Source organism: Papio anubis, chromosome 15 (assembly GCF_008728515.1).
Source record: "Papio anubis isolate 15944 chromosome 15, Panubis1.0, whole genome shotgun sequence".
Classification (NCBI taxonomy): Eukaryota; Metazoa; Chordata; class Mammalia; order Primates; family Cercopithecidae; genus Papio; species Papio anubis.
Genome location: NC_044990.1, coordinates 28,077,681 through 28,092,136, shown reverse-complemented (window position 1 = coordinate 28,092,136; position 14,456 = coordinate 28,077,681). Strand labels below are relative to the sequence as shown.

At 45.9% G+C, this 14,456-nt stretch overlaps 1 protein-coding gene across 1 annotated transcript in view; it reads left to right on the top strand.

Annotated features, from left to right (window-relative positions):
* Positions 1-703: 703 nt before the first annotated feature.
* The window catches only part of EBPL (EBP like), a 30,991-nt gene continuing 17,238 nt past the window's right edge, over positions 704-14,456 (top strand). The window contains exon 1 of the mRNA XM_003913885.4: positions 704-1,036. Coding sequence (XP_003913934.1) covers positions 866-1,036 — 171 coding nt within the window. The 5' untranslated portion in view covers positions 704-865. The remainder of the gene's footprint in view (positions 1,037-14,456) is intronic.

The window sequence follows — 14,456 nt, the reverse complement described above, 5'->3', positions numbered from 1 at the left end:
AAACTTGTTTAATCCTAAACGGGTCCTGTTAAGAATTCCTTCGTTATCTTGTCATGCTTCAAGGCCCAAGAAAGGCCTAGGCAAAACTTCGTGGGCTTTTGTTACATTCCAGCCTTTGTATATGGGCACTGACTCTTTCAGCTTTTAATATTTAACTTAACCAGTCAGTCAGTGCTGAAACAGGTGTGATGGAGGCCTGCGATAGTGAGACCTGGCCTGCCACAGGTGAAACACATCTATCGCCAAGCCAATAGGACTTACCGCTCCTCTCACCCACACTTCTACTTTTCTGGAGAAATGCAAAGATTGTCAAAGTAGGCCACAAGGGCTTTAAGCCGGCTGGTGGCTGAAAACACCCTTAACCCCCCCCCCCACCTCCTTGGTAAGGCTTGCAGGAGCCTAATTGAAACCTTTCGCCTCTAAAATTCTGCCCCAGTCTACTGGCAAAATTTCCACTACCTGGGCTTCACTTTGTGGCTTAAAGTTTGAGCCTTGTTAAAAATCAAACAACATCAAAGGGTGTGGCCCTATTACCAATCCTCCAGGCTTGGTTTGGGAACAGGTTTGGTCGAGGGAGTTGAGCAAGTTGGTGAGCACGGTCCTCCTAGGGAACCTCCATGCGCGGGACCTGACAAAACCTCTGGGCTCAGCAGGCTGGCGAGGGTGCGTGGCGGGCAGGGAATACTAGCGCTGGTCCCGACCCTGCAGAGGAGCCCCGTGCCTCCCCGGACCGCCTTGGCCATTCAGCTCCGCTCCTCTTTGGCCATCCGGCTCCGCCCCTTTCCGGCCAGCCCCGCCCCGTCGTTTCTCTCCCGGCTTTCCTCTGCCGCCTGGTCTCGGGCCGCTGGCGTCGGGAGCCGGAAGCATGGGCGCTGAGTGGGAGCTGGGGGCCGAGGCTGGCGGGTCGCTCCTGCTGTGCGCCGCGCTGCTGGCGGCGGGCTGCGCTCTGGGCCTGCGCCTGGGCCGCGGGCGGGGTGTGGCCGACCGCGGGGCGCTCATCTGGCTCTGCTACGACGCGCTGGTGCACTTCGCGCTGGTAAGTGCTATCGCCTAGACCCTTCGCTCCCCATTCCAGAGAGTGGGAGTGGGGGGCGGCAAGGCGGGGTGCAGGGGGTCCGGCGGCTTTCTGCAGCAAGCTGACCGCCCCTCCCCCTGGGGCAGGAAGTCTGCGGGGAGCCGAGAGGCGCCTGGAGGCCGTGGCGCCCAGAGTTCTGATTCCCAGGTCTGTGAACAGAACGCCGCTTGCCTTGTGCTGCCGATTCCTCCACCAAACTTAAAAAAATTTCTGTACGTGCTGTGTTAGTTTAGAAGATACCCAAAGGCTAGAACCTCAGTTTCCTCGGCTTTGTAACCTGCACATAAATGCTGAACTGGAAATAATTGAGAGTAGAGTTGAGGTAATTTTTAAATGCCCCAGAGGGTAGGGTGCAAGGAGAGATGCTTGCTCCAGAGGCAGCAAGGCTATTGGCCCAAAACCCGAAGCCTTTGCCAAGACAAACGAAACACCCGCGTCTAATATGTGCCAGGCGCATTACTGAGTTTAAAATTTCAGATCTTTACAGCATCCATAAATGTCTCCCATTTTACAGAGGTGAAGGTAGGCGCTGCAAAGTTAGGTGACTTTCCAGTGCCACACAGCTGGCATGATTCTGAGGCGGTCTAGTCTGGCTCCCAAGTTTGCACTCTGTGTATCAGTCGAGGTTTTAGGAAATATGTGTCCTTAAAGATTCAACCCATTTTATAAAATAGTCAGGAAGGTTGTGTTTAAGGCATTTATATTGAAATGCCCCACCAAACGCGCGCGCGCACACACACTTTTAAGTTTTTTAAAAACTATGCCCAAATATCTTTTTGTAAAGTTGACCTTGTTTAACTCTAGACACACCTGTGGCTAAGTGAAACTAAAGTCAGTAGTATTGAGAAAGCAAGCTGAGTTTTGGGTAATCATCGAGTTCTGTAAATGTTTGCGAGTTGGCTTTGTGCCCATGACTGATGTTGCTGGAATTTTTTTTTATTCTGATAAGCAACATGTAGAGATAAGGGACAGTGAATGTTTCTCTCAACTCCTTTATAGAATTGATTTGTTTTTGTCTTTTTATTTATTTTTATTTTTTTATTTTTTATTTTTTTGTTCTTGAGACAGAGGCTAACTCTGTCCCCAGGCTGGAGTGTGGTGGCACTATCTCGGTGCACTGCCGCCTCCTGGGTTAAAGCGATTCTCCTGCCTCAGCCTCCAGAGTAGCTGGGATTACAGGCGCCTGTCACCACGCCCGGCTAATTTTTGTATTTTTAGTAGAGATGAGGTTTCACTATGTTGGCCAGACTGGTCTCGAACCCCTAACGTCGGATGATCTGCCCGCCTTGGCCTCCTAAAGTGCTGGGATTACAGGCGTGAGCCACCGCGACCAGCTGAGAATTGATTTTTAAGCTATCACTTGAACACGAGGTCTCCCACAGAACAGGGGAGATAAAGCAGGTTGCTAGGCCCAGTTAGAAAAAATGTATAACATAATTTGTTATGTATAACAAAATGTATAACATAAAAATGTATAACATAAAAATGTTGCTAGTCCTATTTGGAGAAAAATGTATAACATATTGGCTGGGTATAACTTTATAGCATATCGGAATGTATATGTATAATTATAACATATTGGACACAGTGGCTCATGCCTGTAATCTCAGCATTTTGGGAGGCTGAGGCGGGTGGATCACGAGGTCAGGAATTCAAGACCAGCCTGGCCAACATGGTGAAACCCCATCTCTACTAAAAATACAAAAATTAGCCAGATGTGACAGGTGCCTGTAATCCCAGATGGTTGGGAGGCTGAGGCAGGATAATTGCTTGAACCTGGGAGGTGGAGGTTGTAGTGAGCCATGATCAAGCCACTGCACTCCAGCCTTGGACTTTTCCAAGACTCCAGCTTGGGAAAAAAAAAGAAAAGTATATAACATATCTTAGACATACAAAAAGCTGTAAAAATACTTAAACTATATGCGTGTGTTCACCCCCTAGTTTAAAACTGTTTATTTTTCAAGCACAGGTTTTTACAGGTAACACAACACACACCTCCTTTTATGCCATTACCTACCCCAGCTGCAAAGTAGTCCACTGTGTGAATACACCATACCTTAGTTCTCCAAGTCTAAGACCCACATTTTTTCACATATTAGAACAATCAACTATATCACGTAACTACTGTAGGCCATTTGATTGATATTTTAATGTCTCTGAAATTGGGATGTATCTTATATTTGATGAATGTGATCACTTAACCAGCCCATACTAGTGAACACATTTTTATTGTGTCCACCACAATAAAATGCATCCACCAACGTCTTTGTACACATGTCTCAGAGATCAGTGGGGAGAGCACTTGAATTAAGCAGTTGAGGCTGCAAGAAAATACATGCCCATGTTGTCTTTGCTTGGGAATTTATTGCAAGAACACCCAGAAATGTGGGACAAGCTAAGACTAAGATGTAGAGCTTAGGGAAGAACCAAAATTACAACTCACTTATTCACTAGATGAGTTGCCTCTCCTTACCCCCTGACACTTCTTAAAGAGAGGAGCTCTGTAGGTTTTTTGGCTGCCATCAAATTGAGAGCTATCCTGTTGGACAGTTTCAAGCCAAGCATTCTCAGGGGCAGTTCATTTTCCAGATGTCCAACCAGAGCACAGTCACCTTGGGCCCCAGCACTGGTCATCAGTTCATCTCGTTATGACTACAGCAGAGAGCAGGCTGTCTTCCCATCAGCCTACCCAGAAGAAGCCATGGCAACATACTGGAAGAAGGAAACGGTGGCAGCCTAGGCACTGGTGCTTCATGGGTAAAATTTTATCTCTTCTGCAATCTAAGTATAGCGTTCAGGCATGTCCAGAAACATGAGGCAGTATATGAATGCCTGTGTATGGAACACATCCTGGGGTCCAGATTGACAGGAGCACAGGGTTTACATAAGGAAGAAGTGAGAGGACCAGCTGGAAAGGTGACAGGTAAGAACTGTATTCTGTAGTGGGAAGCCATTGAAGGATTTCAAGCAGGGAAATCACGTGGCCAAAGCAGATCTTCAGAAAGATAATTTGGTGGTGATGTGTTAAGTCAGAAACTCTAGGGTCTGAGATTTTACCCAACTTAGAAGTTAACAAGGTAGTCCAGTTTGATTCCCCAAGGCCCAAGCCCCACGGGGCAACATAATGAAGGCCAGATGTTACTGCCTGTACATGCAGTGGGATGCATTACAAGAAAGGGACCCCAGAACTACGCGTCCATCTTGTTGTGAGCTGGTGGTGGCCTGCGCATACTTCTCTCTGGAGAGACCTTATCTTAGGAATGTAAACCTCTGAGGAGGAGAAGGTGAGGTCTTGATCTTTACCACCTAGAACCTCTCTGGAGGGAGCTCTCTCCCAGGTTGACTACCCTGGAAAGGCTCATTATAGAAACAGTCTTAAAATTGATGTAAATGTCTTTGCTCAGAGACCCAGACAGTGCAGGATGTGAGATATTCATGGAGAATTGTCTCCCAACATGGTGCAGGTTGGATGGAAAGGATGGAGTTAAGGGGCAAGAAGATCAACAAAAAGCAACTGCTGTAGTTTGGGGAGTCATTTTTTTAAAAAAAGAGGCAAGCCAAGGTGGTGTTGGAAGGTAAAATGGGGAGGAAAGCTAACAGAGACTTTCCAGGGGAGAATGTGGTAAGTCAAAGTGGCCACTTGTAGATTGGGGGTGGACATGATGTTGGGCTTAGGGCCTGAGCAACATGGGTAATGGTGAGCATATTAAGTAAGACAGCAAAATCTGGCTTTAGAACTATGAGTCGGGGATCCTAGTGTGTGGTTAAGAGAGAATAGTGCCGGGCAGTGGCTCACACCTGTAATCAGCACTTCGGGAGGCTGAGGCAGGATTGCTTGAGGCTAGGAGTTGCGAGACCAGCCTTGCTAACATAGTGAGGCCTCATCTCTGCAGAAAAATTAGCTGAGCGTGGTGCTGCATGCCCGTGATCCCAGCTACTCAGAAGGCTGAAGTGGGAGGATTGCTTGAACCCAGGAGATCGAGGCTGCAGTGAGCTATGATTACGCCACTGCACTCCAGCCTGGGTGACAGAGTGAGACCCCATCTCAAAAAGAAGAGAGAGAGAATGGCCAGAAGGCAATTGAAAATATGAACTGAGTTGGAGAGACAGAGTCAAGGCGGAAGAGAGAGTGCTGGGAATTCTTTTCTGAATTGGGGGAGATAGCAGGAAGCCCCAGGTATGAGTGCTTTTGCTGAGCTGGAGAGGACAGAAGGGTAAAAGAGCTGAGGAATAAGAGCAGGATCTTTTAAAATATCTATCCTAGGAGAGAGTGGGCAAGACCACAAACCAGGAGGGCGCTGGGGTCCTGGGATCCACGGAATGGAATTTCAAGAACACTGATAAATTGCTGTAGCACCATTAAAAACAAAGAAAGAAAATAAAAGGTGAGGCACCTGGCAACCAGAAAGTCAGTGGTGAGAGTGGGATTGATGGGAGGGAGGCTCAGAAGCCAAACACTTACAGGCCGGGTAGAGGAGAAGCTGGGCAGTAGATGAAAGTCCTGCAGAAGTTTGGTGGTGGGAGGAGGAAGGGCAGGAGGGTAGCTCCAGAGGCACCTCGGGGCAGGCTGGGGGATCTTGGTTCCTTTGAAGATAAAGGTCTGGGCGAGAGGATGGCCGAGGAAGGGTAAAAGTGCAGGCACGGCGGGCAGCTCTCGCTGTCTGATGTGTGCTTGGCCATGGAGGAGTTTTGAGATGAAGTCTCACTCTCTTGCCCAGGCTGGAGTGCAATAGCATGATCTTGGCTCACTGCAACCTCCGCCTCCCAGGTTCAGGTGATTCTTCTGCTTCAGCCTCCCGAGTAGTTGGGATTACAGGCACGTGCCACCATGCCCGGCTAATTTTCGTATTTTTAGTAGAGACAGGGTTTCACCATGTTGGTCAGGCTGGTCTCGAACTCCTGACCTCGTGATCTGCCTGCCTGGGCCTCCCAAAGTGCTGAGATTACAGGCGTGAGCCACCATGCCCGGGTGCCTTCAGTTTTCTTGAAGGGGGACTGCTTTGCTGTTTTGGTGCTAGGCTTTGGGACGAGATTCTGGGGCGTAGATCTTGGGATCCTCCTTCTATAAGCCTGTTTTTCAATGGGGATGTTTGTCTTTTCCTTAATGATCTATAAGAGGTGTTCATGTATTAGTACAGTTTCACCCACACTTTATTATGCTTTTGGGGAGAAAGGGCAAGAAAGTGTTGTCAACCCCCTTTATTGACTAATCCATTCTTTCCCCACTTATTTGAAATGCCACCTTTATCATATACTGAAGTATTTTATATGCATAGATATGTTTGGGGATTTTTGAATTTAGTTCTGTTTTATGAATCTTTTGGTTCCAGTTCTAGCCACTGTTTTATCAGATATTGAAAATTTCAGCACTATAATGTAGTTCAATATCTGATAAAGCAAATTTCTCCCTACTATTCTTTTTTAAACACTTTAAAACTTATGATATATCCTTCCAAATGTACTTTTAAATTCACTTTGCTGACCGGGTGTGTACAAAAATTAGCCAGGCGTGCGGTAGCATGCACCTGCAATCCCAGCTATTTGGGAGGCTGAGGTAGGAGAATCGCTTGAGCCTGGGAGGCAGAGGTTGCAGTGAGCCGAGATCGTGCCACTGCAGTCTAGCCTGGGGGACAGAGTGAGATCCTGTCTCAAAAATAAAAAAGAATTTCACTTTGCCAAGTTCTAATACTTGGTATTTTGATTGTGGTTTTCTTAGCTTTACAGATTAGTTTGAGATTAAATGATATTTTTATAATACAGTCTGCCTTCTAAGAACTGGGTAGATTGCAATTTGTTTAAATCTTCTGTTACAGTCTCTTAAAGTTTATTTCAAAACATTTTATATTTTCATTGCTACTGTATTTCTCCTTTGTATTTTGTTTTATTTAATTTAATTTAATTTTTTGAGACAGAGTCTCCCTCTGTCGCCCAGGCTGGAGTGCAGTGGCACGATCTCAGCTCATCGTAGTCCCTGCCTCCTGGGTTCAAGCAGTTCTCCTGCCTCAGCCTCCCAAGTAGCTGGGATGATAGGCATGTGCCACCATGCCCAGCTAATTTTAGTGTGTGTTTCTAGTAGAGAAGGGGTTTTGCCATGTTGCCCAGGCTGGTCTCAAACTCCTGGCCTCAAGTGATCCACCCGCCTGGGCCTCCCAGAGTGCTGGAATTACAGGCATGAGCCACTACGCCTGGCCTTTCCTTTGTGTTTAGACTGATTATTGTTACTATAGTGAAAGCTGTTGAGATATACCTGTATTTATATAGTTACCAGCCACTTGTCTAAATTCCCCTTTTCCTCCCTCCAGCTTCATTGTTATAATTTATGTATAATAAAACTCACCCATTCTGTGTACAGTCTGGTGAATTTGAGTGATTGTGTAGAGTTGTGTAACCACCCTTGCAATCACAGTACAGAACGTTTCCATCACGCTTCTAGTAAAAGTTTTCTCATGTCCCTTTGAAGAGGATCCCAGTCCCCATCACCAGCCCCAACAAACACCCATCTGCCTTCTGTCTTTAAAGTTTTGCTGTTCCTGTAATTTTATAAAAATGAAATCGTACATACAAAGTCTTTATTTAACATAAGTTGCTGTGTAGTGTTCCAGTCTGTGGATGTATCTCAATTCATTTATCAGTTAATGAACAAATGGGTTGTTCCTAGTTTTTGACTATTACAAATAATGCTGCTAATAGATATCTGCATCCAAGTCTGTGTGGGCATATTTTCCTTTCCCCTAGGCCAAGGCCTTGGAGTGGGATTCTTTCATTTTAGTAGAAACTGCCAACCTGCTTTCCGTGGTGGCCGTACCATTGTGCGTTCCCACTAGCGGTGTGTGAGAGTTCCTGTTGCCTCACCAGCACTTAGCATTTTTGTGGTTTTTACTTTTGTTTTTAGTCATTCTGATAGACATATATGACTGAAACTTACCACTCACCCTCATACATGCCACAGGTTGCATTTTCAAATGCAGTACCAGGCCTGGTGCGGTGGCTCAGGCTTGTTTTTTGTTCTTTGTTTTTGTTTTTGAGATGGAGTCTCATTCCATCACCCAGGCTGGAGCGCAGTGGTGTGATCTCAGCTCACTGCAAGCTCCGCTTCCCAGGGTCATGCCATTCTCCTGCCTCAGCCTCCTGAGTAGCTGGGACTACAGGTGCCTGCCACCATGCCCCGCTAATTTTTTTTTGTATTTTTAGTAGAGACAGGGTTTCACCATGTTGGCCAGGATGGTCTCAATCTCCTGACCTCGTGATCCACCCTCCTCGGCCTCCCAAGGTGCTGGGATTACAGGTGTGAGCTCAGGCTTGTAATCCCAGCACTTTGGGAGGCTGAGGTGGGCGGATCACCTTAGGTCGGGAGTTCAAGACCAGCCTGGCCAACATGATGAAACCCCGTCTCTACTAAAAATACAAAAACTTAGCCAGGTGTGGCAGTGCACACCTGTAATCCCAGCTACTTGGGAGGCTGAGGCATGATAATTGGTTGAACCTGGGAGGTGGAAGTTGCAGTAAGCCGAGATGATACCACTGCACTCCAGCCTGGGTGACAGAGCAAGACTCTAGCTCAATAAATAAATGGATGAGTGGATGAATGCGTGCATGCAGCACCAGTTCCTAAACAGGGTTCTAGGTGGAGTCTGACCATCATTCAAGGAGCCTGGGGCGGTGGGGGAAGGTGGAAAGAGCACAGGCCTTTGGGTGCAGTAGGTGCACCCTTGAACACCAGCTTTCCCGATGACCAACTCAGAAACTTGGGCATGCCCCTTTCCCCTGCAAATCCTTTCTGTAATGAGGAGGAAAAGAAGGAAGGAAACTTTGTGTCTTAGTTTTCTTACCTGTGAAGTATGGAAATAATGTTTTCTTCAAAGGACTGTGAGAATTAAATAAAGCCTTATAACTTAGCGCGGTGCTTCTCAAGCTTGACCATGCACACAAATCATCCGGGGATCATCCGAGATTCTGCAGTGGTAACCAGCTCCCAAGTGATTGCCAGGCTGTGATTCATTGACTGTATTTGAATGGCAAGGATGTAAGGCATCTGGCACTTGCCAGAGTTCAGTAAATGTAATTCTCTCCTCCATCCTCTTAGTGAATCCTCCTTGCCATATTCCATACCCGGATTAGCTTTTGTCATCCAATCCCTGTGTACTAAAGTGATGATGTATTTGTCCAATTAAGATGAGCCTTGGAAGGTTTCCTTTCACATCTTTAATCTGAGAAGTAACAACCTTCTGGCAGAGAAGGGTATATTCTTGAAAAGAGAGAAAAGTGTTTCAAGTCCTAAATCAAACAGTATGCTGCTATGTTGTAGGAACCATAGAACTCGTGTAACTCTTTGATCCTGGTAGTTCTGAAAGAGACCAGCGTGGTCTCCTGTGAATGTTAGGTGACAACTGGCTGCTGAGCAGGTTCCCTCAAGTGGAAATGGTCGTCTCATTAAGCAGGCAGCAGCTGGGCAGCATACATTTATGGAGTCATTAAAGCCTTGTCACCAAAGGACCGTAGGAGGCTGCTGCAGCTGATCCCTCCAGAAACAATGATGTATGCTGTTGCCATGACGTGCAAAAATCCAGTCTGATTAGGCTGAGGTTTTGTGAGTCCGATTTGCAAATGCTAATAAATGTTGACAGGATTTATATACTGATTCTATTCCTGCTCTACTTCATTCTCCCACTCTTGAAAGTGAATGTTGCCCTGTTTTCTCTAGGTCTTCATTCAAACATACTGACAACAAAAAACAGATACATTCAAATACATACTCAGCCTCAGTATGTGTTCTTTTTATTTCTGTAAGAACTTTTTCAGCTAAATTTTTCCTTAAGGATTAGAATGAGTAAATTGAGCATGCTCTTTAAATTGGATATTTAATTATCAGTGGAAGTAGCTGGCATAACTTAATGATTTGTTTGATCTGAGCTTTGGCTTATAGCTGTCTTTAAGTCTATAAAATATGTTGTTAAAACCCTTATATGCCTGGGCCGGGCGTGGTGGCTCACCCCTGTAATCCCTGCATTTTGGGAGGCCGAGGCAGGCAGATCACCTGAGGTCAGGAGTTTGAGACCAGTCTGGCCAACATGGTGAAAACCTGTCTCTACTAAAAATACCAAAATTAGCCAGGCGTGGTGGCGTGTGCCTATAATCCCAGCTACTTGGGAGGCTGAGGCAGAAGAATTGCTTGAACCCAGGAGGCAGAGGTTGTAGTGAGCCGAGATCGTGCCACTGCACTCCAGCCTGGGCAACAGAACAAGACCATCTTTTAAAAAAAAAATTACATGCCTGGACATCTTAAGAGAAAAATGAGACTGGCCTTTCTTTATTTGCTATAATACATTTTAATTTTTAAGCTGATTTTGTTAGCTTAACTAAGTATAGTTCAGTTATGTTATATAACATATGTCCAGTAGGTACTTTCCTGTATTTTTTAAACCACATTTTTTGATATGTGGAACTTAAATAAATATTATGAAATTTTCCTCATCACCCTCTGGGTTAATAGTAGGAAAATTCATAGCAGGGAGAAAATATTTTAAATATTTATAAGTGCTTATTAATATAAACCTGAAATATGTCTTGAAGGCTACCATGGAATTTAACAGTGGTCATCTCTGGGAAATGTGGTTGGGAGTCAGGAGGGAGAGAGGCTTTTATTCTTTGCTTTGTACCTTTTTATAGTTTTTTGGGTTTTTTAAAACATGTATCATAGATATTTTTACTTGTTTGTTTTGTGGGATTGTTTTGTTTTGTTTTGTTTTGTTTTGTGTTTTGAGATGGAGTCTCGCTCTGTTGCCAGGCTGGAGTGTGGTGGCGCGATCTCGGCTCACTGCAACCTCCGCCTCCCGGGTTCAAGCAATTCTGCCTCAGCCTCCCGAGTAGCTGGGACTACAGGTGCATGCTACCACGCCTGGCTAATTTTTGTATTTTTAGTAGAGACAGGGTTTCACCATGTTGGCCAGGATGGTCTCCATCTTCTGACATTGTGATCTGCCCACCTCAGCCTCCCAAAGTGCTGGGGTTACAGGCATGAGCCACTGCACCCAGTCATATATATATATATTTTTTTATTTTTATTTTTTTATTATTTTTTTTTTTTATTTTTATTTTTTTTTGAGACGGAGTCTCGCTCTGTCACCCAGGCTGGAGTGCAGTGGCCGGATCTCAGCTCACTGCAAGCTCCGCCTCCCGGGTTCACGCCATTCTCCTACCTCAGCCTCCCGAGTAGCTGGGACTACAGGCGCCTGCCACCTCAGCCGGCTAAGTTTTTGTATTTTTAGTAGAGACGGGGTTTCACTGTGTTAGCCAGGATGGTCTCGATCTCCTGACCTTGTGATCCGCCCGTCTCGGCCTCCCAAAGTGCTGGGATTACAGGCTTGAGCCACCGCGCCCGGCCTATATATATATATTTTTAAACAGGGTCTTGCTTTGTTGCCCAGGCTGGAGTGCAGTGGCACAATCTCATCTCACTGCAGCCTCGACGTCCTGGGCTCAAGTGGTCCTTCCACCTTACCCACCTGGGACTACAGGCGCACGCCACCACACCCAGCTAATTTTGTATTTTTTGTAGAGATGGGGTTTCACATGTTGCCCAGGCCCATCTTGAATTCCTGGGCTTATATAATTTTTTTTAAGGTAAAATTTTAAAAGGTATACCACCAGAAGAAATATCAGAAGAGTAAAGAAAAATCCACTGAAATATCTTCGTGCCATAGGCGTTGTGGGCACTGCAGACATTGGTTTAGGGAGGAGAAAAGGCCTCTGATCAGAGGGAGCAAAAGCCTGATTCTGGGCAGCTCCTCTGCAGTCCTAAATGGACAAGAAAGAATTTGCTCAGCATGTATCACCCAGAGCTGGCATTTTGATGCCTGGTCCTTTACCAAGAGGGCACAAGAAAATATGTGAATAGTGGGAGTTTTTTCCTTTCTGTTCTGGTCACGGCCATCAACTCTCCTTACTCTTCATCCTTTTTGTGCTACTGTTTATTTTAACCCTCAACACGGCGCCAAACTTATACGAACATTCCCATTGGTTCCTGTGAGGAGGTACATTGAGTTTCAGCACCTCTCACCAGGTTGAAGTCCACCTCCCCTGGTTAGCGTGCGTGCATGCATGTGTGTGTCCGTGCACGTGTGTGTGGGGGGTGGGGAGGGAGGGCATTCTGAGTCTCCTGTGGCTGGGAACCGAGGTGCAGTGTTATTCAAGTATCTTTTGCCTGCAGGAGAGCAGAAGATGGAGAGAGAAGTAAGCAGGTTTGCACTGTGGTTTATTGAGACCTGAATAATCAGGCAACTCAAGTACTGTTGAGTGCTGAAACACCAATGTGTCTGATACAAAAGTGCATCTGCGGGGAAGGAGGTGGCAAACTGCTTGCTTTTGAGGTGTGCCCTGCCTGACACATGCTGCAGATCTCTGTTGCTTTTTGCCTGTGCTCATTTAGGCTGATCCAGACCAGGACACCCAGGACGCTTTGGGTCTGGAGAGGGTGCTGGAGGAGCTAAGCCTCAGGCTGTCTGGAACCTCAGGTGCTGTGTTTCTTGTAACCACTGTAGTCTGAGTCCTCTGCTCGCCTGTTTCTAGCATGAAGGCAGGGAGCCCCTGCAACTGCAGGATCCTGACTCTGGAATCCAGAAATGCAAGGAGTGCCCTTCTCTGATCCCTTACAGGTGTAGCACCAAGCGCTGGGACTGGCTTTCTCTAGTGGTACCATATTGGAATTTGACAAGTTGCTATGTATCCCCCCAACCATTTTTTTTTTTTTTAAGAAGCAGGGTCTCTCTCTGTCCTCCAGGCCCAAGTACAGTGGTGCAATCATGGTTCACTGCAGCTTTGAACTGCTGGGCCCAACTGATCCTCCCACCTCAGTCTCCTGAGTAGCTGGGACTACAGGTACACACCACTGCACCCAACTAATGTTTTTGATGTTGTTTTGTTTGTTTGTTTTTGCGACAGAGTCTCGCTCTGTCACCCAGCCTGGAGTGCAGTGGCACCATCTCTACTCACTGTAACCTCTGTCTCCTGGGTTCAAGCGATTTTCCTGCCTCAGCCTCCCAAGTAACTGGGATTACAGGTGCGTGCCACCATGCCCAGCTAGTTTTTGTATTTTTAGTAGAGACAGGGTTTCACCATGTTGGTCAGGCTGGTCTTGAACTCTTGACCTTGTGATCTACCTGCCTCAGTCTCCCAAAGTGCTGGGATTACAGGCGTAAACCTATGTATCTTTTTAAAATTAAGTTTTACTGTGAACAGTTTCAAACATTCACAGATGTAGAGAGACTAGTACAGTATCAGTGAGCAGATTCTACATTTTCAAGTTTTGCTGCACTTGCCCATCTGTCACTTTTTCTTCTCTTTTTCTCCTTCCCTCCCTCCCTTTTTCATTGTTATTGCTGAAGTACTGGAAAGTGATCTGGACCTCATGTCACTTTACCTTTATGTAGTAAGTCTGTCTCTAAATAAAGTCAGGTCTTCTTCAGGGACAGGTGCCTGCCGTTCGTGTTATCATAGAAATGACAGAAAAAGAAAAAAAGAAAGAAATAGTCTGTTGTACTTTTTGCTCAAGCTTAACCATATCTCGCCTAACACCTAGTGGAGCCCTGCCTTCCCAATTACAGCAACATCCTGCATGTGGTCCTTTGCTGTTGACTAGGCACCTTTCATCTGATCCTTAGATCCTCAGTGCTTATTGAGCTCAAACGTGAATCTTAGTTCCAGATGGCTGGATCTCGATCATACATTGTGGTTAAAGACTTTGAAGCTGATAACTTTCCATGTTTATTTGGTTATTTAACATAAAAGCAATTTTAAGGGAGAAGAAAAAAGCACTGTACAGTTCATTTAATATGAAGCATGAATTCACAGGAGGAACTATATCTGTCTCCATTCTCTACAATTCTACAGATAATTTTGGTGCCTGGCAAATAGTAGTGTTTTCAGTGGCTTTGATCTTAGGTCTTTGTGTGGTTAGAGCAGATTTCATTCAAAAGCCCCTGAATGGTCTTTTTTTTTTTTTAAGACGGAGTCTCACTCTGTCACCCAGGCACAGGCACACACGATCTTGGCTCACTGCAACCTCCACCTCCCGGGTTCAGGCGATTCTTGTGCCTCAGCCTCCTGAGTAGCTGGGACTACAGGCATGTGCCACCATGCCTGACTAATTTTTTTGTATTTTTTAATATTTGTATTTTGTATTTTTAGTAGAGACGGAGTTTCACTATGTTGGCCAGGCTGATCTTGAACTCCTGACCTCAGGTGATCTGACTGCCTCAGCCTCCCAAAGTGCTGGGATTACAGGTGTGAGCCACCACGCCCGGCCTTTATAATCTTTAACACCGTAATAGCAGGTCTCATTCTGAAGCTGGGGCCTCTGCCTCCCACACCTAGTTTGTTTGTTTTT